At 35.0% G+C, this 24,632-nt stretch overlaps 1 protein-coding gene across 1 annotated transcript in view; it reads left to right on the top strand.

The window, feature by feature from the left end:
- Positions 1 to 22,108, top strand: part of LOC117103592 (sushi domain-containing protein 2-like) — a 28,338-nt gene extending 6,230 nt beyond the window's left edge. The window contains exons 5-17 of the mRNA XM_033244174.1: positions 3,110 to 3,247; positions 7,171 to 7,333; positions 8,116 to 8,382; positions 8,667 to 8,955; positions 10,025 to 10,306; positions 11,137 to 11,408; positions 11,702 to 11,836; positions 13,402 to 13,569; positions 13,940 to 14,200; positions 14,403 to 14,651; positions 15,249 to 15,422; positions 20,432 to 20,539; positions 21,236 to 22,108. Of these exons, the coding sequence (XP_033100065.1) occupies positions 3,110 to 3,247; positions 7,171 to 7,333; positions 8,116 to 8,382; positions 8,667 to 8,955; positions 10,025 to 10,306; positions 11,137 to 11,408; positions 11,702 to 11,836; positions 13,402 to 13,569; positions 13,940 to 14,200; positions 14,403 to 14,651; positions 15,249 to 15,422; positions 20,432 to 20,539; positions 21,236 to 21,267 (2,538 nt within the window). The 3' untranslated portion in view covers positions 21,268 to 22,108. The remainder of the gene's footprint in view (positions 1 to 3,109; positions 3,248 to 7,170; positions 7,334 to 8,115; positions 8,383 to 8,666; positions 8,956 to 10,024; positions 10,307 to 11,136; positions 11,409 to 11,701; positions 11,837 to 13,401; positions 13,570 to 13,939; positions 14,201 to 14,402; positions 14,652 to 15,248; positions 15,423 to 20,431; positions 20,540 to 21,235) is intronic.
- The last annotated feature ends 2,524 nt before the right edge of the window (positions 22,109 to 24,632 follow it).

The following is a 24,632-nucleotide window of genomic DNA, read 5'->3' on the forward strand; positions in this document are numbered from 1 at the left end:
ATAGTTTTTTTATATAATTTTTATAGATTTTTAAGTGGTTTTTATAAAATTGTTTATAGATTTTCTATAGTTTTTTAGGGATTTTTTTATATAAAATTTTCATAGACTTTCTATAGAATTTTAATAGAATTTTCATAGTTTTTTATATAATTTTTATAGATTTTTAAGTCTTTTAATATAGTTTTAATATATTTTTTATAGAGTTTTTATAAATTTTTTATAGTTTTTTTATATATTTTTAATAGATTTTTAATATAGTTTTAATAGATTTTTAATAGAGTTTTAATAGATTTTAAATATAGTTTTAATAGATTTTTAATAGACTTTTTATAGTGGGCTTCTATAGTTATTTCTATAGAATTTTCTATAGATTTTCTAAACAATTATGCTATAGACATTCTATAGTTTTTTTTTGATAGAATTCTATAGAATTTTTTTGTATGGGGTAGTACAGTATAAGGGCCTACAAATCTGGATTTGCTAACTTTCTCGTTATCGATTTTAGTGTTTCGTTCTCAAAATATTAATTAGGCCTATATGACAGAATAATCTTATCTCCAGATATACAGTTATACAGAAAACATGACTTAAATGTTAAAATTATAAAGTTCGGGTTGTTTAATATAAACATGAATTAAATATAAGAATGAAATACACTTGAAAAATTGTTTATTGAAATTAACAGAAAATATTCCAACTGGCAATAGGCCTATACATTTTATATTTTATTTATTTATTTATATTATAATGTTTTATATATTATTTTTATATTTTATAAGTTATTTTTGTATAATAAATGTAATTTATTAAAGCTAATTGCAATCCTCATTCATGACCATAACAAAATCTATATAAGATTTTACATGGCTATCATTGTGTTTGAAAAAAATGGAGGATATGCTTCTTTTTAACCATTTTATTATAAATACGTAAGTCAAAATGAGAGTTCTATTCGTCGACAATGTTGTTGTATAGGCAAGATGTACAGACAGCATACGTTTCCGCTTACGTTTCTTATGAAAAGTTGACTTGGAGTCAACTTTTCATAAGAATCGTTTGCAACGCAACGTATGCGAGTTCATTCATCAAAAAGTCACTAAATCGCGGTTTCCTGTCAAATAGTGGAAATCGACGTATCACATGAAAATTCAATACGTCGGTTTCCTGTCCAAAACGGTTTTTCGACGATTTTGGTTACGTTACGTCGATTTCACAACGCACCAGTCGCAATAGGTTTCCTGTCAAATCGCATTTTCTTACGATAAAACGACGTAATCGTAAGTAAATCTGCCTTCTTACGTCGACAGGAAACCAGGCTTAACATATGTCAGCAGAGTTAACAACTGAAATCGTAAGAACGTATCTCCCTAGTGATAAACCACCACTTTCTGTTACATAATAACTTCAAAGAAACAACTGTAAGAAATCTTTTCCTCCAGATGATATCTCACTGTATCTGATCAAGGAACTTTGATTTTGAACTTCCAGCCCCTAAACAGCATGTCTCAATAAATCTAAGCAAAGTCGTTGTTGTGTGGAAAGAAACTATTATACGGATACTTAAGGTGAAAAATGCAAAGGCCAATATCCATTACTATCATCCTTGCTAATGTCAACTAAATCCACAACAGTTGACAACAGAAAGAAAGCATCGTCTAGTACTATCTCATCAGCCTCATGCACTTCTTACAAAGCAACCTATCCTGTATGCCGTGTGTATGTGTGTGTGTGTGTGTGTGTGGGTCGTTTCATTTGACTATAAGAAGTTTCTTAATCTTGATTGACCTTACAGTGTTTATTGACGGACCTGTGTTAAACTATATATTTTACAACAATAAGGTGCCCAGAGGTATAATTTCCCAGTTACAAACGTCCCCCAAATATGATACACGTTTTTATCCTGTTAGATATAAAATAAACAAACAATATTCAGTTTAATAGGACCCACACCCGTTTTGAAATTTGAAGGTATTAGATTAAAACATATTCTCCCTCCGCTAAGTGGATTAACCACACGGGACTATTTACAAGCTTCCATACAGACCATAATCAAGAAAATGAATAACGATTGAATTCAGTTACATTTTCAAAGGTGGTGTTTGAACTTACTGTACCTCTGCAAAATCGGACATCTCCTGGAATTTAAATGCAACTCTGAATACTATACATTTGAACATTTAAAGCCCTAGATTCAATGTAAAAATCAGACGTGCCGCGTTCATCCTACTTTTAATAATAATGTCGAGACAAAGAGTAAATATTGACGTTGATTCAAATAAAAACAACAATAGCCTTTCCATGCGTTTTTACAACTATCTTATTTATGCTCTAGTTCATTAACCAATTTAAAATATCTTCAGTTATTTTACCCACTGAATAAAAATGTCTCAAAAATGGCAATGTAAGTAAAATTAGTTAAGAGGAAAACCTACATATTCCATTATTCAACCTAGCAATATTGATCAAAATATTACAACTTGTGGACGAAGTGACTGAAGAAAAAAAAACTCAGTAAGTCGTCAAGACGAGTGGATAAATTCGTATCTTCGAAACAGTCTTGACCGAGTTCGTCCGCACTATCTTTAAAAAGCTGTTGAGTAAAAACGAGTCATGAAGTAAGATTCCTCGTGTAAGGTGATTCTTCAATGATTCTTAAGTATTTGTAATATTTGTTTCAAGATGGAGATTTTCACCTTGTGTATTCAATGGTAAGCCTACAAGTAAGTGGCTATTTTTAAGCCATGCTGTATAGCATTAAGATACGAGCAGTATTATCTGTGAACATTTGTTAATGTCCTTTTACCTACAGACGGGGATCCAGTGCCTACCCTGACTATCGCACATTTGGGTTCCACGGGGGTGAGGTGAATGACACAGCCCCCCTGACGCTCAAACAATTTCAGGAATTTAAAACATATACGCTATTTACGGCATTTTTAATTACAAATGTATATATGAACTGAATTACTGTAGGTGCGATTTGAAACTCACATGATCATGTTGTACTTCAGTTTCTTTAGACCTAATTTTCTCCCACCCCTAACCGTCGCCACGGCGACTGGTGCGATGGGTTGGATCCGCGCCTGACCTGATCTATTCTGTTTTACAGAGAAACACTTTCCAGGCGATACTTGTGACAGATGGCTACCATTCATTCACTTTTTTCCATTATGGAAATATTTTGTGGACAACTGGCACGGCGAGTGGTGGTTCCAGGTATACCGGTCTAGGTGGTACAGCAGCCCAGGTATTTATAATGGGAATTATTTTGGTTAATCACCTGTCTTCTTAGAAGTAGTCTCTCTTTCTCCTTGTATCTAATTTTGGTACTAGCAGGCTCTCGTCACGCCGACGCATTTGACACAATAAAGGCATTTTATAGCAAAATGTCTAAGTTGTAGCCAAAATTTAAAATTCAAATCATTGGTATTTTCAGATACCTGAGTATGTAATCTTTAAAATGACGAGTCATTGAACATGTGAAGCCGAAGTTATTAGAAAGTCAAATTGAAACACAAAAAAAAACAAAAAAAAAAAAAAACGATATTGATTTAATAAAAAGAAGATAGCTTTCTGCGTCCACGATCAGTTGTATACCGATTGCAGTGAAAACACTGTAGCAATTTATGAAAACCAGTCTTTAGATAAAACATTTGTGACATGAACATATTTCGTCATGCTGAGTAGTAGCCTAGGCTCTCGTCATGTCGACGCATTTGACGCAATAGAGGCATTTTATGGCAAAATATCTAAGTTGTAGCTAAAATTTAAAATTCAAATTATTTGTATTTTCTGATACTTGAGTATGTAATCTTTAAAATGAGAAGTCATTGAACATGTGAAGCCGAAGTTATTAGAAAGTCAAAGTACAGCACTCTTAGAATCAAGATAAAAATAAATAAGCATGATTTTGAGAAATTGCCTTCCAAAGTTATTTGTGCATACATTGTTTGATATAATAAACTATCAAAATAACGTTAAATACACGATTTGGTGACCGTTTCCAAAACTATTACTTTGAAACATGATTAAAAGGACATTACACTGTTGATCTCTAGTGGAAAACAAATTTTGATTCTTATATAATTATTTGTGTTGCTTATTGAGAATCTAGAGTTGGCTAGCCCTGCTCTAATTTTGCTTTAACTTACATCTTTAAAAAGAAACATCTCAAATTACTACTCAAACAACTGAATAAATGGACTAGTTTTTATGTAATTGTAAATGTAAAATCTACCTTTGTTATATGAGAACTGGTTAAAACATTTTGACTTGATGAAAAGGAAGCTAAAATTACTAAGTAAATATCAGATATTAAAAATGTGACCCGCCCTGGTTATAAAGTGTCTAAAAAGTGTCAACGAAAACCTGCTATACAAACAACACAGTACCAATATGCAGGTATTTTAAATGCAGAATTTGCTCTAGTTATAGGCAAACCGGTTACAAGATTCTAAAATCGACGATTCAACTAAAATTAAAATATTTCAAAGTGAATATTTCAAAGTGAATAGCAGTAACAATAAAAAAAATTGACAATTTATCTAAATGATAAGGAACTTGAACACGTTAGTTCAATCAGATACATTGGTGTTCTGATTTATTATACATTATCATGGAAAGAGCATGTGCCACACCTCAGTATAAGTCTATGGGCCGGGATACAACGTTACCACTCTATGAAGATCAGTTCCAATTTAAACAAAAACCTCATCGAAAAATGATATAAAACTATAATTCAACCATGTAGTGATTATGCTCTGTCAGCCTGGTGAAAACACGAGTAAAATCAATAAGAACTCTATTAAACAACTACCACACAGATGTACTAGAATTGCCACACGTAATTTTGATTATATAAATAGTCGTGGCAAGGATATTGTTAGTTCTCTAATTTGGCAGTGTATATATATATATAGTATATATATAGGCCTAACTCTTGAACAACGTGGACATTTCCTCATTCAACACTAATACATAGTAATGCACCAACTCGACTCACGAATAGGATCGAATTAAGCTGTGATAGGCATGACATAAATATACGGAAGGCAAACTAGTTTTATATGGTACGGTACTCCATTGACAAACATTGCTAAAATGAAGTAATCCTTTAAAATTTCGGGAGCTAAAATTTAGAACGAACTACAATTGAAATGCAAGAAACTACGTCAACTCTGGGTTTTTTAAAATCCTTAAAGGAAAATTATTTTAAAACGAATTTTTAATCCTTTTTTTAAGATTATCTTTGAAATTATTATTGTATTGTAAACTTCCTAGATATTCTCAGTATTTTAGTAATACTTACTAAATATTTTATCCTGAACTTTAAATTTTAAAATCTTAAAAATACTTTTTAATTATTTCGTAATTTGTTTATACTTGATTGATTTTTGTTCACTGTATGCCTATACAATTGTTTGATTGTTTATTTGTTTAAATTATTATTGTAGGAATTGATTTTATCATTTGTCATAACTTGTCATGTCTGCGTCAAGGACCACTGTTAATAACCATGCAGTTAAGTGTATTAACTCTTTGTAGTTGTAAGCTTTCTTCATTGGATGTGATTTTATCCTGGTTAAATAAATTACATATGAAAATAAAATCACGCTATGCTTTTCGAATAAAGTATCTGAATATTGATAGGTCGACTTTACTGCTGAGAACGGTGTAACCTTCTAGACATTGAATGGATTAAGAAACACATGCATGCCTTTTAAACTTTTAAAAGACATCTTGAATTACTATCCAACCAAACAGCTGAACAAAAGTACTAGTTGCTAGGTAATTGTAAATGTAAAATCCACCTTGGTTGTATGCGAACTGGTTACAGGATTTTGACTTGGATGAAAAGGAGGCTAAAATTACTATATAAATATCAGACCAGCTTAAGGTAGTTCAGTATCTTATCCGGCCTGGTATTAGGCAAACAGGTTGCAATATTCTAAAATCGATAAGTCAACTAAAAACTGCTATACAAACAACACTGTACAAATATAAATGTAGAATCCGCCCTGTTTATAGACAAACAGGTTACAAAATTATGAAATCGATGTGTCTACTACAATTATATTTGGATGTAAGTTTTCGTCAGGAAAATATCACAGGAGTTTGTTTTTTGCACTATCTGACGTGTTATCGTACGAAATACTCAGTAAGTTTCTAAATACTTGCGAGAAAAAAAATCGCTGGTGAATCGGTGGAGATCAAACCCATGACCTCCAGGTAACTAGCCTGGCGCCATAACTACTAGACTACCAAGCTTCTGCTTGGAGACTAGTGTTGAATCCTATACTCAAGTATCCGCTGGTGCTCAACACATGCTATTCAGTGGGAATTGAAATTTATTGTTCGATTTAATCGTAGTAAACATTGTTGCTAAATAATCTGTATTTAAGTGGATTCTGGTTCCTATGTGCATATTATAAGCGCTTTGTGATTGTGAGCAAAATTCACTTTATAAATGACCATTATTATTACCATAGAAGTAGAGCCAGAGATTTCAGAGAGCACTAGTCCTTCCACAGTGGTAAGCAAGTGAGAGCGGAAATAGTATAGTGGCAAGTTATTGATGGCAAAACAAGTGTAAATAATTAACTGTGTAGACCTGTACGTACGGATTTATATTCAAAATACAAAAAATAAATTAGAGAAAAACATAAATTTAATTCAACAAGGTGTTTTAATCGTTAACAGTAAAGTTCATACTATTAAAATTTTAAACATTTCTCTTTGTTGAAAACACTAAAAATTCCACTTTCCGAAGGCGCAATTAATTGAAGAAGTTGCGCACCACTAATAATTTGATGTCATACATCGACGTCTGTATGTCGTTACCTGTACGTACGGATTTATATTCAAAATACAAAAAAACAAATAAGAGAAAAACATAAATTTACTTCAACAAGGTGTTTTAATCGTTAACAGTAAACTTCATATTAATAAAATTTTAAACATTTCTGTTTGTTGAAAACACTAAAAATTCCACTTTTAGAAGGCGCAATTAATTGAAGAAGTTGCGCAACACTAATAATTTGATGTAATAAATCGACGTCTGTATGTCGTTACCTGTAGGTGCCAAGCATAACAATTGTTTTATAGGCCACATTTATATGCATAATTATTATCACGCTATACTTTTCAAGTAAACTGTCATGCTATTGGTAGGTCGGATTTAATGCTGGAAACGGTATAACCTTCTACTCGGTGCCTGGATCAAGAAACGCATCGATTGTAGATGTAGAGGAGACGACAAACGTTGGAGTAATTGGACGTTGGGTATTCCGAACCGACGTTGAGAAAGTCACTGAAAATGGTTGCACAGATAAAGGTATATTATATACAAATATATTCAATTCATGTTGTAGTGTAATTTTGATAAAAAAAAAAATTGTGCAAGTTCGCACTAAAAGAAGAAGAAGAAGAAGAAAAAAAACCCCCACAAGATAATATACGTAAGGTAAATGTAAAAAATCGAAACCTCTGGTCTCACAGGCAGGAGGGCCCGTCCTCTTCGCTTGGCGTTTTACCTTCCCAGCGTATAGCCTACTTCTGGGTAGAGAGAGACTAACGTAGATAACGTGCCTTGCCCAAGGGAAAAGCAGCTGCCACAGCAAGGGTTTCGAATCTCTGACCTCAAAGTTGAAAGTAGTGTCGGCCTACAAATCACGGGCTCAGTGAGTGCCCCACTTAAGGCTTGTGCGGGCCTTTAAAATTGCGCTGATCTAGCCTGCTTCATGGTTAAAGATATAGCTGTTAATAAGAGTTGTGTCTGAAAATGTCCTTTTCTAATCTAATAATATTATGTGGTTTATTGAAGAAGTATAGCCTATTTTTTACGTGATATAATTGTGTATGTGCAGCTTGCTTTCTCTTCTGTATAAAATTGTTTTTCTACATAATATACTGACAATGTTTCAATAGAAAAGAGTTCCATACTGGATTTAATATGTTGACACATTCTTCCTTCAGATAAAATTACTTCCACACTATAAAGAAGATTTCTACACACAGCAATAATGATGACGGTTATATCAATACTTGTAAGCCGAACTGTTTTTGATAAACGAATAAACTGTTATTAACTCAGTTGTTCATTGAATCTTATTTTAGTCACCGGGACGGTCACTGTGTTTCCATGTTCTGGATCGATGCTCGGCGGAGATCGTATTCTCATTCAAGGACCGTGTTTCCATATCGAACACAATATCACCTGTAAATTTATTAATCCCGACACTGGACCTGAAACTCAAGGAGTAGTTCTTGGCGCTTTAAAAGCTGAATGTGTGACGCCCATCTTATTTCAGACCGGAAAAATCAAGTTTTACGTGTCGATAGATGGCGGGCTAACGTTTGGATTCACGGGCGAGTTCACCATTAGTAAGAATTTATGTTTGTTATTTCCATAATTGCAGAGAGCCTATGCCTATTTATTCATTTCTCGGGTTCACTGAAACGCTTAACAAGACGCAAACTATAATTCTCATAGATTGTAGCGGCGTGTTGCTTATGATGGTAACATTTCTATATGTCACCACAACGCTTTGGTAAATGCTTTGTAAACTAAACTTAATGTAAACACCAATAATATATAATTGGACTAAACGTTGTATTACTTATAATACAAAAACTGAATTTAAATAAATTCTATTTTGTGTTTCAAGGTAACATAGACAATGTTGTGGCTCCAGTGACTCTCGAATATTATGACTTGTCACGTATCACTGTAACTTGGGATACCTCATTCACACAATACCAGTTTGTCAATATTGAGTTGTTTACATATTTGGAAAACTGGGAAACCTTGGATGTAACACTAGAGAGGCAGACTATAAAAGAGAAAGTAGACGGAGCATCTGGTGTAATAATGTTCAATCATAATGATGTACTAGTGGATTTTAACGATAACATTGGTATTATACGGGTTTCAAAGTGGGACAGCAATGGTGTCTTGTAAGTATTAGAATAACAATTATGTAATGTAAAAATAATACTAGGTAATATAGTACTTTATTATCATAAAATAAAATTCCAGTTAACATGGAATTGAAATATAAAATTGTGGTTATTAAAACTTATTTATAACATAGCATGTGTAGCATATATTATATAAGGTAAGTTACGGTTCAACTTTATTCATCCATGACATTGAAATTAAAAGTACCGTAGTTCGTTGCAAATACATCTTTCGATTTTTTATTCTCTGACGTGAGCTGAATTATACACAACATGTTGTTTGGTTTAAAATAAATACGGTATTTCACTAATATAGAGACTAAGCAGGTAAGAGTTTAGTATGAAAATTATCTGTTTTTGCCCGAAGAAAGTGACTAAAGCAGTAAGTAGTTAACAGTTACTATTACTACTAACAGCAACTACCCCGGCAGCAAAGCTGCCGTGGGCCACGGCTGCTGTCAAATGCCTTGAGTAGGGCAGTGCCTACAGGTTTTGTAATATATTATGTAGAGTATACCAGCATGCCTTTAGTCATGATTAGGCAAGAGATTTTTCTATAACTAGTTACGCAAATTAACTTCTTACAATATTTAGGAACCAGATGAAATTCTCTGAGATTAAATAAGAATTGTTTTGCTGACAATTCTAAAAATTGGTAATATATTTTGTTAATTTCTTTTTTTTATTAGGTAAACATATATTTGTTTTCAATAAATAGAAGATTGTTGTATTAGCAGGGGCAGATCCAGAGAATGTCTGACAGGGGGCGGGGCACAATATGATGTTCTCGCCGCCACGCCTACCTCAGCCCCACCGTGGTTGGTGTAAATAAGTGGCAAATAATCGAACTCTCCTTTCACCCCACTGCTGGATCACCAATGAACTCATGGGTACATTCCTTTTTTCCTTTTTCATCTTTTTAATTCAAATTTTTCTCCCTCTTTTTAATTTTTTTAGGCTTGACTGACTGGGGTTGGGGGAGACACGGGCCCTCATTCCCCCTCCCCACTGACCGCCACTGATTATGTTCTGTTAATGAGCACTTATACTTATTGTGTTCTGAAAGGTATGTACCCGGTGTTTGGAGTGACGTTTTTGATCTAGGCTGGCTGCATGAAGCTCAGAATAGTTTCTCTTTCGATACTTGGTGTTATGAGTGGGGATTACTGGACGACAGCCTTGGCAACTTCCTCGGTGATACACGATCATGCCCCTGTACCTTGCAGCAGGCGTTAGCCGACATAAGTCGATACACCTTACACTCGGCCTGTGATCTTCCAAGCAATTATGTTTACGGTTGTGAAGCGCTCGATTACATTCCACAATGCGTTCGAGCAAATACACCAAGGTTTGTAACATCTCGTTGTCATTCATTATTGTTATTTATTGCAGAGGTAGCGCTAACAGGGCCAAGGTGCGTCAGAGAGAGAAAACAATTTGATGTATACAGATCAGAATCAGAATCGTATTTTATTTGTCCTTTCGGAAATTACCATGCAACACAATTGCTCTTGTTAATCAAACATAAAGCAAAATGAGTTGAACAATCTTCTACACATTGAGTTTCTAAGGCGCCGTCTAGATCTTAAATAATTGTATTCCGTGTAGAGTGGGTGGTTGTCGTCATTTATGATGGCGGTTGTCTTTGCGAAATTATACGGAGCGCATCGGAAACACTGTCCGAATTTTGTTGTGGATCCGATATGAATGCACATTTACTAGAGACGCAGATGCTCAGCGGTTACGTTTCTCCGCCTCTCAACCTTGATGTCGGGGGTTCGAACCTTTGATGTGCATTTGCATTTGCTTGTGCTTGGACTAGGAAATTCATAACTGGGGAAGTTGTGGACAGAAACTGGCCACCATTCCACCCGTCGAGGCTTAGTTCAATGGGCTCAAAGCTAATTCATTTACGTTCAGTAATGCACTGAAACTACATTTACCTTTTTTACATTTAAAACCCTGGTTTCCATAGACTCGCTACACAGTCACAACAGCGTTTTTACTGCAATTCTTGCACTGCGTTCCTGTCCCCGACGCAATCGAAAAGGCTCCATGATTCAACTGACCAATCAGGAGTCGGCAACAGTGTGTACCGATTTTTATGGAAACCAAGCTTTAAATCGGTAAATTGTTATAGATAGTCATACTAGTCGTTAGTATACGTTTACCCCGCAGTGAGTCAGGTAGTGGATTAGAATGTTGTTACGGACCTGCTGGTGAACTACTCAACATACAAGATTACATGTATGCTGGCTTTTCTCATCGCCGCCATTACAAAGCCATGACCCCACACGGAGTATCTGGGCAAGTGCCTTACTTGTCCCACTTTGCAGCTGATATTCTACCATATCGATATTCCTGCTTTTATTCGCAACAAGAATATTGTACAAGTTTTAAAATTAGGCGCCCTTCGGATGACTGCACAGGTTATGTGCCACCGCGAATAGGTAAGCTAGTTGTATGCAACGTGATTGCTTGTTATTGATCTATGGTTAGAAAATAAATGAATAAATACTATTGAAAATAAATGTATTTAATCTTCCCTTATTTTCACAATGTTAAACAAAAATATATGATATAAAGTTTCAAATATTGTAAAAAAATGTGTTGAGACATATTCAATGTATAAATATAACGCACAATAATATTTAATATAATTAATTGTACACATTATTTACATTGCATACTTGTTATGGAAAAAAAACATTTTTTATTTCATACCTTTGTGTATTTACTTGAGGTGGTGGTAATGGTGATCCACATATACGCACACTCGACGGCATCTCTTACACGTTTAACGGGCACGGCGAATACACCTTGGTTGAAGCACTTAACGGACGGTTCGTTATGCAAAGTCGGACAGAACCTATTACTGGTAAGCGCCATGATAGCAATCACGTGTTTATTTCTGAAAGTGTGTATTTTTGTAAAAAAAGCTAACTGCTGGTTTAGAAACACAAAAAAAGGTAACAATGGTTTCGTGAGCCTTTACGTGATTGAGTTCCTAGCCCACGCTTCGAGCGCTTTGAGAATTTAGTGTAAAGTGCTATATAATCCATGAATCCATGGAACCATTAATAATTTTATTATTATATTAGAGGTGTGATATGCCTGTAACACGTTCGAAATTGTGTCTACAAACGCTAAATTTGACAAAATATCATCAATCAATATCAGGTAAAACACAATTAATCTAAAAAATATCATTTCAGTAAGAAATGCCATTTTTAGTGAGAAAATCTAATGTTATGATGCTTACAATATTAATAGAAAATGTACAAAAGAAATTCCAAAGACTGCATATATGTGTTTAATAAGGAACTAACGTTCGCTTTTTTAAAGATTATATTATTATGATTATAAATAGTATATAGCCTACTAGTAGGAATGAGAAGGAAAACTTTTTTGCCATAAATTACGAAAAGAAGAACAATTCGGCGAAAGACATAGCAAGAAAAGAGTGAGTGGATGTCATAATTGAATTATTTTAAGAAGCTTCGAAAAAAAAAAACACCGATAGGGTGATTTTGTGTTGCTCAAGAATGAAAAAAATAAGTAGAATGTGTAAAACTAAAATACCAAAGTTGAGGGGAAGTGTATTCAAGCCACGAGAGGAATATACCATGACGCTGCATGCGTAATCCATAATAGACATTTTGTGAAGAAATGTATGCAATGGAAAGTGCTTCATGGGTTAGACATACATTACAATAGAGTACACTAAAAGGGGATTTTACGCAATATTGTAGATTCGTATCTTGGAAAAACTGGTGGTGCTCATAGGCTTTCCGCTAAGCCCCGCCTTTGGGTACGGTTGCTAAGAACTTACGAAATGATAGTGTTAAAACGTAAGTGAACACGTGCGTTTGTGCGAAAACATGTGTGCTGGCTTGTTAATGTTAAACACGCGCATATTTTTGGCGCTGTTCTGATTGGTTAGTTGCTAAGTTTGATTGACACTCCGGAAAGTACTTTGAATATATAAAGGCCGAGAATCGAACATTTTAAATCATACGCATGTGCAGTTTAATTTTCATCACGAGACTCCCAATTGCGCATCCATATAGGTAAACACTTGTGATTCGCTCGAATAAATTCGCCTAGTGGGAAAACGGCAATAACAATTACAAGATGCTTTATAGATCATAGTTTTTGATGGAATTTGATAAAAGTAGATGGGAGAAATAATGCAAAAGACATTAACAGAAATATTCATAATTTCTCATTCGTGAGTGACCAATATAATATTGTGAGCAGGGTCTATTTACTTATTGTATTGTTATTTTAGGCGCTGAAAATTAGAAGACATTAAATGGATATTGGAGACATGGTTTCTTTAAGTAACTATATCTCCTACACTGCCATTTAGAAAAGTGCGATTATACTTTAAATAATATATACTTATCTACAGCACTTTTATACTTTACTTTTATACAATAGGAACATATGCATCTCGTTTCACCGCAATAGCTGCAGAATTTAATGGAACTGATAGTGTTCACATTGGCCTAAGTGAACGTCGAGGACTTGACGTTAGAATTAAATCCGAGAGAGGATGGCAATTGATCGACTTTGAATGTGATCTTTCAGACTTTTGGGATTTTAACGGTAGGAAATATTAAAGTAGATCTCTTAATTAATGACATGCGATTTTTCTGTGGATTTTGAGTGGTACCAACGCTATAAGAAAAGAATAGGCTAGTATTTAAATATTATTTTATCCTTATGTTATTCAAACACTGGAATAAAGTGTATTTCTAGACTAATACAAAATCGATACACACTGCTACATTCTTTTCTTTTAATAAAATTCTAGTTAACTGTTATTTATGTACAATGTTTCAATATTCATGTTTAAACAAATGCACGACGATGTACCAAACAGTTAATCTCACAAAGTCCATAATTATAAACACAATGCAGTCTCACAAATTTCATACACAATTAATATTCTAATAAGGTTTATTTTCATGCTCAGGAATGTCAGTATATAAACCAAAAGGCACCGGAGGAGTCCGTATAACCGTTGTGTTCGATGCTGGCATTGCATTCACCATTGGAGAGGCCAATGACGTAATGTCTATAATATTTTTGGGTTCTGAAACGATGAAAGGCAACACAAGAGGCCTCTTAGGAACGTGGAATGACGATTGGAACGATGATTTTTTGACACCTAATGGATTTACACTTCACAGAAATGCAACTCTACCGGAGATACACTTCAACTTTGGAGAATTATGTAAGATCAAAGACCAGTACATCCAAACGAAATAAAATTGCTACACTCGTAAATTATTTTAATTACCTATAATTATTATTTTTTTTCTTAATTTCTAAGAATCCTTTTTGTCAAATCGTTTGGTGGTACATCTTTCTATTAATAATATAATAATTGTTCCTACAAATACATAATTAAGTCTGAATTTCATTTATTTCTCTAGGGCGAATTGATCCAGAAAATTCCTTATTTTACTATGAGCCTGGAAAAGACAACAACGATTACAGTGATTCTACATTTATACCGATATTTGACCCTCCAAACAACGTCAATGTTGACGAAGTTCAACTGGTTTGTGGTGATATCTTTGAGTGTATTTTTGACTATCAGGTCACTGAAAATCCAGCTATTGCTAAGGGTACACGAACAAGCGTCGATGAACTGGTTGATGTCGTTGATTCATGTGCACCAGGTAAGTTTCTGGATAAACGGCTTACGAGTCAATAATTTAATCATAGTTTAAACCATAGTAAGATGATTGTTTGACTTTATATTAGGTTGGTTTTAGCATCTCAATCCGTCTGGTTAATATTATGCTTAGAGGCTCATACGAAAGACAATATACTTCTTCTGTTTATTTCCATGGAAGATGCTAATGCTAAATAATTTAATAATTATATAACAATCAAATAGACGTAATATAGCTACTCGTTATTATCTAAACTAATCTTTTTTTTTAAATATCAGTTCTTATACCAATCATTTTACCACACACTTTAACCGATGCCGTTGAACACATAAAATACAATGGTAGTCAATAATGTTATATGGATAGCTCTAAATTGGTTTCTGATGAAGTTCAAATAAACGACAATGATAATGACGTTATTTAGACTTTTTAGGGAAATTGCTTAAGTTTTTTTTACAGCTCAATTATTTATTATTAGTAATTTATTATCTATCTAAAAACAATTTTTTAAACAACGTGGCTATGTAATATGTTTTCAGAATGTTTAATACCAAATACATTAGCACATAATGATTTAAAATTACATTTTTTGGCACATAGTTGTAGCGTGTCCTTTTGTTTCTGCGCCCATTAATGGCACCAAGAATGGTGCTTTGAATGTTGAAGGAAGTCATCTGATATTCTCCTGTGACCATGGATTTGATCTTCTTGGAAGTGACCGCATCGTGTGCGAAGCAAACGGGATTTGGTCCAACAACCCACCAGTCTGTCAAAGTACGTTCATATTATGCAAATTTAACTTTCATCTAAAGTTTTGATTTCATTGACAGCATTTATGTATAGGTATGTAATTCGAAAGGAACAATCCATTGAACGAAACAATTATAAAACAATAAGTAATAAAATTGGGCAGATAGTTTTTATATTAAAGTACAAAGTAAAACATTATAATGTATATAAAAAGTTTTAAAAACTTAAAAGAAAAAGAAAAAACACGATTTAGAGGCCTAATCTTGATCGCGAAGTGAGTTAAATAGTAGTTTATGACCAGTGTGTTTACTGTTTAGTGGTCTAGTGTCTTTTCTTATTTCTAGTTAAATATTCAAAGGACTAACAACCATGCATTTTAATAATCGACAAAGTTTGGAATTTTAATAAACATTTTACAATGACTTCTGTCCTATGTGTAATTTTCATTTTCACTATCTAGGGATACTAACATGTTTAGTAGGTGCTCAGGCTGTCAGAATAAAAGAAAAAAACAATCGCAAGTACTGTAGTTACCCTCTATCTACAAATTGGGTAACTTGTAATGAGCATTCTGGCAACGCTTGTGCAAGATGTTGTGCGCATGTGTATAGGACAGTAGTCGAATAAAGACACATGTACTGCAACTGTTGTTATTGGTGGTCTTTATTAATAACTGTGGTTCAAACAACATCACATTGGCGACGAGGCTAGGATCGTGAAAGATGGAACACACATTGGCAACCTTTCCTACATTTAAAATAAAAAATTCGGGTGATGATGCCCAAGATTTTGAAAATATGCTGGACGGCTCGAGAATTTTTTCACAGCCATGAATATCAAGGATGATAAACGGAAACGTGCACTACTGCTCCACTATTCAGGTGAAAGAGTGTATGATATTTTCAACACGCTTGAAAATACAGGTAATACCTATGACGAAGCCAAGCAGGCAATACATAAGTACTTGGAACCCCAGCAAAGTATCCCGTTTGCCGTAAACACCTTTCGTCAGATAAAACAAAGTACTGCCGAGTCAATCTATGCCTATGTGACGCGTTTACGTCAGGCGGCGAAACCATGTTCGTTCGCGGATGTGGATGGCGAAATCAAGATGCAAGTAATATCGCATTGTTGCTCGCCTAAATTAAGACGTGGTGCTCTGAGAGATCCAACGCTAACGCTACGAAAAATATTAGAGTTTGGTAGAACATTGGAAGCGTCAAATAAACAGGCGACTGAAATTGAGAGCAAGGGAAATAATACCCATATTCGGTATGATGATGTGAATCATTCCACAACAACCAAGCAGAGCCAGAGGCCACGAGGAGGTAAGCCTAGCCCTAGGCACAGGCCTAGCTACCCTAATAAGGCAACTAAAACTCACAATACCTGTTATAGATGTGGTGGAAACTATCCACACGCTGGTCCCTGCCCAGCCATGGGGAAATTTTGTAGCTCATGGCAGAAACCCAATCACTTTGCGTGTGTGTCGAACACGTAGCGATCATTCATCATCAAAGCCACGTAGATCTGCTACACATAAGAAAGCAGTAAGTGCTATAAACACGGATGCTCCGAAAATTGAGTCGTCAGAGGACGAATATTCATTCTCGTTAAAGAATACAATGATAAACAAACGCAAGCTACCGACAGCAACATTAAAGTTGAATTAAAATTGCTTATTGACAGTGGATCAACAGTTAACATTATACCCCAAGATGTAGCAACAAAACTTGCAGTTGACATTCGCAAAACAAACACGAAAATATATCCGTACGCCGCATACACACCCATTGGTAAATTTAGCGCAGTGGTGGAGTCAAGCAACAAGTTTGTCGTTGCAGATTTTCTCGTTGTGCGGAGTGGTCCAGTTCCCATCAACGGATATACCACAGGGGTGGAGCTTGGAATTGTCAATATCACGTGTAATATTCCACAACAGCCCATGACAGATATTGCTGAGAAATACACTGACGTGTTTAAAAGGGCTTGGCCAGATGAAAAATGGCACAGTCAAGTTGCACATCGATCCTACAGTTCAACCTGTCAACCAAGTCCACCGACGCATACCATTTCACCAAAGACCCATAGTTGAACAATGCATAGATCAAATGCTGAAAGATGGTGTCATTGAACCTCCACCTGGACCGCACACATAGATCAATCCTATAGTTCTGGTTCCCAAGAGTAATAATAAAACTGGAATGGTCGTGGACATGCGGGATGCTAACAAAGCCATTGGACGCGAACGGCACCTAACACCTACACTGGACGACATTATTTGCAAATTGACAGGCGCCACAGTTTTCAGCAAAATTGATATGAATAAGGGATACCAACAGCTACTTTTGCATCCCGATTCACGAAATATTAGTACATTTTCCAGACAAAGGCATTTTTCGATATAAGCGTCTGTTTTATGGAGTCAATGCAGCCCATCAAATTTTTAATAAAAAGGTCAAGAATATGCTTAGTGGCATACTGAACCAAATTAACATAAGTGATGACATTATAATATTTGGTAAAGACACTAGTGAGCATGATAAAGCATTAAATGATGTGTTCAAATGTCTGAGAGAATCTAATGTCACAGTTAACAAAGATAAATGTGAATTTTACAAATCCAGTATTACATTCCTTGGTATGGTGTTTTCCAAAGATGGATTTCCCCTGACCCAAAAAAGGTAACTTCAATTAAGGCTCTAAAAGCGCCCGAGTCTGTAGCAGAGTTGCGCTCCCTTTTTGGTATGGTTAATTTCCTAAGCAGGTTCATACCCAACTACGCAACAATAACTGCGCCAATGCGTGAATTGCTCCGAAGCGACAGCAAATTTGAATGGGGAGAGGCGCAAAGCACTGCTCTCGACATGCTTAAAGGTAAGCTGAATTCCGATTATGTCATGGCATATTTTGATCCTACACAAGCCACAGAGCTTTATGTAGATGCCAGTCCAGTAGGTTTGGCTGGAATCTTAATGCAAAACAACAAAGTTGTTTTTTGTGGTAATATGTCACTAACAGCCACTGAGAAAAGATACTCCCAAATTGAAAGGGAAGCCCTAACTATTGCATGGGCGTGCAACTACTTTCGGCTCTTCTTAGTAGGCAAACCCTTTAAGGTCTTTACCGACCACAAACCTCTACTTTCACTTTTCAATAACCCACGGTCTAAACCCTCACTTCGAATCGAAAATTGGATATTAATACTACAGATGTTCCAATTTGAGGTATGATTTCAGAGAGGTTCAGCTAACCCTGCTGACTATATTGCACGATACACATTAAGTAAGTGTAATGTAGTTAACAACTGTATTTCTGATAGTGCAACAGCATATATTAACATGTGTATTGAACATGCTAAACCTAATGCAATGTCTATTGCTGATATTCAATTAGCAACTCAATCAGATCAGACAATTCAGTGTATTTTGAAATTTATGTCTACTGGTAATTGGGATATGGCACAGTTAACGCCCGAAGACCTAACCGATGTTGACCTAGATGACCTTCGGTCATATATGAATGCGAAAGATGACATAAGTTGCTCAGACGATGGCAAGATATTGTTAAGAGTTAAAAATATCATTGTTCCCCGTAGTTTAAGACGCAAGATTGTTGACCTGGCCCACGAAGGCCACCAGGGGATAGCCAAAACCAAAAGCCTATTGCGTACCAAGGTCTGGTTCCCTAAGTTAGACACATTATGTGATACAGTTGTAAAACAGTGCATCCAGTGTCAGGCTGCAACCCCTCAGTCAGTAAGGACCCCGCTTAAAATGTCAGAGTTACCACAAGCTAGATGGGAAAATGTCAGTATTGACTTTTGTCATGTTAAAAATGAATATTTGATGGTTATCATTGATGATTACTCACGGTTTCCTGTTGTCGAATTGCTAGCGTCAACCTCAGCAAATGCTGTAATCCCAAAACTTGACAAAATTTTCAGCATGCTAGGGATTCCTAAGGTTGTCCGGTCAGATAATGGCCCTCCTTTCAACAGTGAAGCATTTAATAAATTTTCTAAATATCTTGGTTTTCATCACAGGAAAGTCACACCATTGTGGCCTGAGGCCAATGGTGAAGTTGAGCGCTTTATGCGTACGTTCAAAAAGGTACTATATACTTCTGACCACTGGAAACAGGATATGTATGCATTTTTAAGAAATTATCGGGCAACCCCACACTCTACAACAGGCGTCACACCAGCACATGCCCTCTTTGGCATGGATCTTAACATTAGGTTTCCATCCTCTAGAAGGGAGTAAGGTGATGAGTCAATAAGACAAAAAGTTAATCAGAACAAAATTAAGATGAAACAGAATGCAGAGAAACGCCGTTGCATACAAAATTGTAATAGGGGATGTAATTTTGGTGAAGCAAGAAAAAGGGGATAAGTTCACCACACCCTTCTCCAGGACCCCCTTAATTGTTGTAAATAGGAACCACGATATGATTACAGCTAAACACCCAAATGGTCATACAATTACAAGGAATTGGTCACACTTTAAAATAGGGCACACATAAACCCTAGGGAAGTTCGTAATGATAATATTATCATAGATGGGCAAGTCTCAGCCCGCCAACAAACACGTGAATCTTGCAGGCAAGCAAGACGCCCCCAGAGGCTGATCGAAGAGTAATGCTGTGCATTACTGTTAAAGTTGAAAATGTTTTTAGTAACTTCTTGTGTTATATTGTGTTCGCAGTTGTCTTAATAATGTTGAAACAATAATTCATCTTTTTGTAATAGTTAACACTTTAAATCTAATAGGAGGGAGATGTAGTATCCTCTATCTACAAATTGGGTAACTTGTAATGTGCATTCTGGCAACGCTTGTGCAAGATGTTGTGCGCATGTGTATAGGACAGTAGTTGGAGAAAATGGCGAATAAAGACACATGTACTGCAACTGTTGTTATTGGTGATCTTTATTAATAACTGTGGTTCAAACAACATCACAAGTACGTAATGCTTTCCTCTGAAGAATCTGAAGATCGTTAGTTAAATCATTATTTTTTCGGAATATTTTGTAGGTTTCTGTGACAAAGATTGCTTGAATGGGGGAACGTGTAAAGTCAACAATGATTCTACTAGTGTCTGTCAGTGTCCTTATGGTTTTGTGGGGCCAACCTGCAACAGAAGTAAGTTATTTATCGCTATGCAAGTCTTCACAACGTCATGTGCTAAGTCATCCTCTGTATTTTTTTTTCATTTATATTGACAAACTACATCATATTTCTTTGAAAAAAAAAATTATCTCCTTGGTGAATTTGGTATTTTATGAATTGAATGTAAGAAGTAAAAAATTATAGTCCTTTCACTCAATAAACGAACTAAAATTAAAGAAAGAATGTTTGAGAAAAAAAACCTGTTGTGTCTCGTTTCCATCGAGATCTGATTTACTCGATCACCATTTTGATAATCTACCAACTAAATTACGAGACCATTTTTAAAGTTATTTTGTAATATACATTAATTTATATTTTTTTAAATATCACATGGATTTCTAATCACATTTTATTTATCACCAGTTAAGGTGTTTATACTATCATTTATTACTAAACAAAGTGTATATTATTTCACCTGCTATAACTCGAATGTGCCTATTCTTGAGAATTGATCTAGGGTGCACCCACTAACAATCTCAGAATTGCTGTATAATCAAACATGCAATTATATTATTAATATTATTATTATTATTATTATTATTATTGTAGTGTTGAATCGATTAAATTTGTGTTTAATATTATACGTTATTTCTGTTTCATTACTTCATTATTTGAATAAAAATGTTTAATATTATTAAAATAATTTATAACTTGTTTTATTCTATTTAGTTGCTGTATACTGTCCCTGTGCTCTACCGTAAGGAACGGTAACTTTCATCGTGTCAGACATTATTGTTAAAGACTGAAGAACACGAAATGTCTTGTATTGTTTTGCCAACATTATACTTTATAGATTAATACTCCTTGTAGCAGAAAATACATGGATGGTTTTAGCAAAGGTATTGCGTTTTAAGATTTGTATAGATTTTTACATATTAAATAACATTTTATTATTATTATTATTATTATTATTATTATTATGCAAAACAGTTTATTATAATATGTAAATGTTGGTCCTTGTGGCCAATTGAGTTTTTTTAACAATCATTTTCTGTACTCGTTTTACTTATACTATTGGACATAGCGAGTCGTGGCGTTTTTTTCTCCATAGAAACATCGGTCGAGGACTGTCGGGTTCAGTAAGTGTCCGGCTTTAGAAAGTAAAACGTAATGACGTCATATTATGTTAACTGCCCGTGTTTTAACGTTCTCTCTCATCGACAGAATCGTTCAGTTAAGACTAGGTTGAAGTAATATTTGTCTATTTCGATCAGCACAACATAATAATAAACATTCAGACCTCTGTACTAAAATGATAACAATGTGCATGCTTTAGACGATTCTGTTCAATGTGTCCTCTTGTTATATTCATAGTTGCAGTCATTTTATCTGTTTGGTTGAATTTTAAATGCATGTATATCATTGTGTTCAACACAGTATTTTATGTTTACTTTATAAGAAACATTTATTAAGAAACTAAATAAACAAGACGAACAAGAATTACAGATAGTGTATTAGGAGTACAGTCGCCCAGTTCTGTTCTGTTTCATTTAAACTTTAAATAATCTATAATTGATGATCTTTAGAATAAAATAAGACAAACTAAAATTATACACTGTTATGCGTGTTATTTACGACTGCACATAGAGTGACTGTAATTCAATGCTTGAAAGCCAAAACCTAAAAACTCTACAAATGCAGATAAAGGATATAATAACCCTTGCATATTCCGAACACGAAGCAGATATCATCAAGCACCCACGAAAATCAATATTGTTTGGTAACAATTCAACATGGATCAAGAAAAACTCGGATGACATGTTTGACGTTACTATGGGAAGCTTCGACGGGGCCGAAATATGCGTCCTCTCCTCCCTTATCGCAATACTCGGCAAAACCAACGTCGGTCTCTACCGAGATGATGGCCTCGCCGTCAAGAACAGTTTATCACCAAGGCAATGCGACAAAATGAAGAAAAATATTATATCCATCTTCCACGCATTCGACCTCCGTATCACCATACAGGGGAACATCCACACCACCAACTTCCTTGATGTCACACTCAGCCTAAAAAACGGGTCCTTAAAGCCTTACAGCAAACCAAACAACCAACTACTCTACGTCAACACCAAATCCAACCATCCCCCATCTATCCTGAAACCAATTCCCGCATCCATTAACAGACGCATATCCAGTATATCGGATTCCAGTGAATCATTTCATCAGGCCGCCCCTGACTACGAACAAGCTCTGCAAAACAGCGGATTCCAGAGCACAAAAATGGAATACCAGCTCTTGTTTCCATTTCCTCTTTGCGGTGTATTATAAACTCAATAGGCAGTAATTAAAACACAATTAACGGTGATTGAACTCCGGACTTTTATTTCTTTCCTGGTTCTCGTGGTCATGGAGTAGTTACATCCCATACACATAGAAGGGCGGTACACACAAAATGAGGGGACACACCAACACCCCCACTTCACGTCATATTATCAAACAAAAATTTAACACAATTTAACCCAAAAACTTCAAAAACTACTGCATTTATAAAACATACTGCACCAACTGACTACTCGCCAAACAGAAATCTAAATTTCTGAATCTTAAATTTTGTAGCTGCTTTAGTCAAAATGTCAGCCACCATATCGTCTGTTGGGCAGAACTTAAGCTCTATTTTCCCCTCAATTAGGGCTTCCCTTATGAAATGGTGTTTTATGTCGATGTGCTTAGACCTTTGCCTTTGAACAGAGTTTTTACATAAGGCTATGGCCCCTTGATTGTCACAATGAATGTGAGCACATTAAAAATATATGATACCATTTAGAAACTATAGTAAGTAAAGTGCCTCTTGTGTTGTAGCACTTAGATCCATATACTCAGATTCACAAGTTGATAATGCTACAATGGGTTGTCTCTTGGTTTTCCATGATATCGGAGCACTATTTTCATTTAAGCTAAAGCTGTAGCCAGTTGTACTTTTTCTATCCTCAGAGCTGGCCCAGTCAGAGTCACAATATGCTATTAGTTTCATAGGATGAGTCACATTTCTAGTGTAAGTCAGTTTATGATTGATAATACCCTTCAAATACCTTAGAACATGTTTTGCTGTGACCAAATCCTCTATTTTTGGTTCAGATAAATTTTTGGATAGTTTGCTGACAACCCATGAAATATCTGGTCTATATGTTGCAAGATAAATCAGATTTCCAACTAATTCTCTATACCTATTAAAATCTACCTTTTTCACTACTAATTACATTACCCAATTTTATTTCACATGGTGTTGACCTGGCTTTGCAGTCTGACATAGAGAATTTCTCAAGCATTTTCTGAGTGTAGCGTGATTGGTTCATTGATATTTTACCATCTACATGTTCAAAATCAATTCCTAAAAAGAAACGGATTACACCAAGGTCTTTCATTTTGAACTGTTTTTCCATACTTGTTTCAAATCAAATTCATGTAGAATGTTCTCATTACTAGCTACAACCAATATGTCATCAACCCATATTATAACAATCATCAAATTACCCTCATTTTTCTTAACATATACACAGTGATCTACTGGATTTCTTTTGAACCCATTACTCTCCAAGTGACTGTGCAACAAGAGGTTCCAATTTCTACCATACTGTTTAAGACCGTATATGGACTTTTTCAATTTAAAGACTAAATCATCACCATTTTCCGATTTAATTTCATACCCCTCTGGCTGTTTTAGGTAGATTTCAGTATCAATATACGCATTTAGGTATGCTGATTTTACATCAATTTGGTGTACAGTGAGGTTTTGCTGTGCAGCAACTTGCATCAATATTCTAATGGAGGACATATTGGCTGTAGGTGAGAATGTGTCATGGTAATCAATACCTTCTATTTGACTAAATCCTTTTGCAACATATCTTGCTTTGTATGTCTGGTTACCTTCAGCCAATTCCTTAATGGCGAATACCACTTATCCCCCACTAAATTTTTACCCTCTGGTAATCTGACTACTTCGAATGTGTTGTTATCTTTAAATGACATTATTTCATTATCCATTGCCTTTTTCCACCTATCTGAGTTTTGGGAGTGGACAGCCTCATTGTAAGTTAAAGGTATGGTTTGACATGAAACTTTATAGACT

This window comes from Anneissia japonica, unplaced genomic scaffold (genome assembly GCF_011630105.1).
Source record: "Anneissia japonica isolate Jap-2015-1 unplaced genomic scaffold, ASM1163010v1 scaffold6792_len961167_cov158, whole genome shotgun sequence".
NCBI classification, from domain to species: Eukaryota; Metazoa; Echinodermata; class Crinoidea; order Comatulida; family Comatulidae; genus Anneissia; species Anneissia japonica.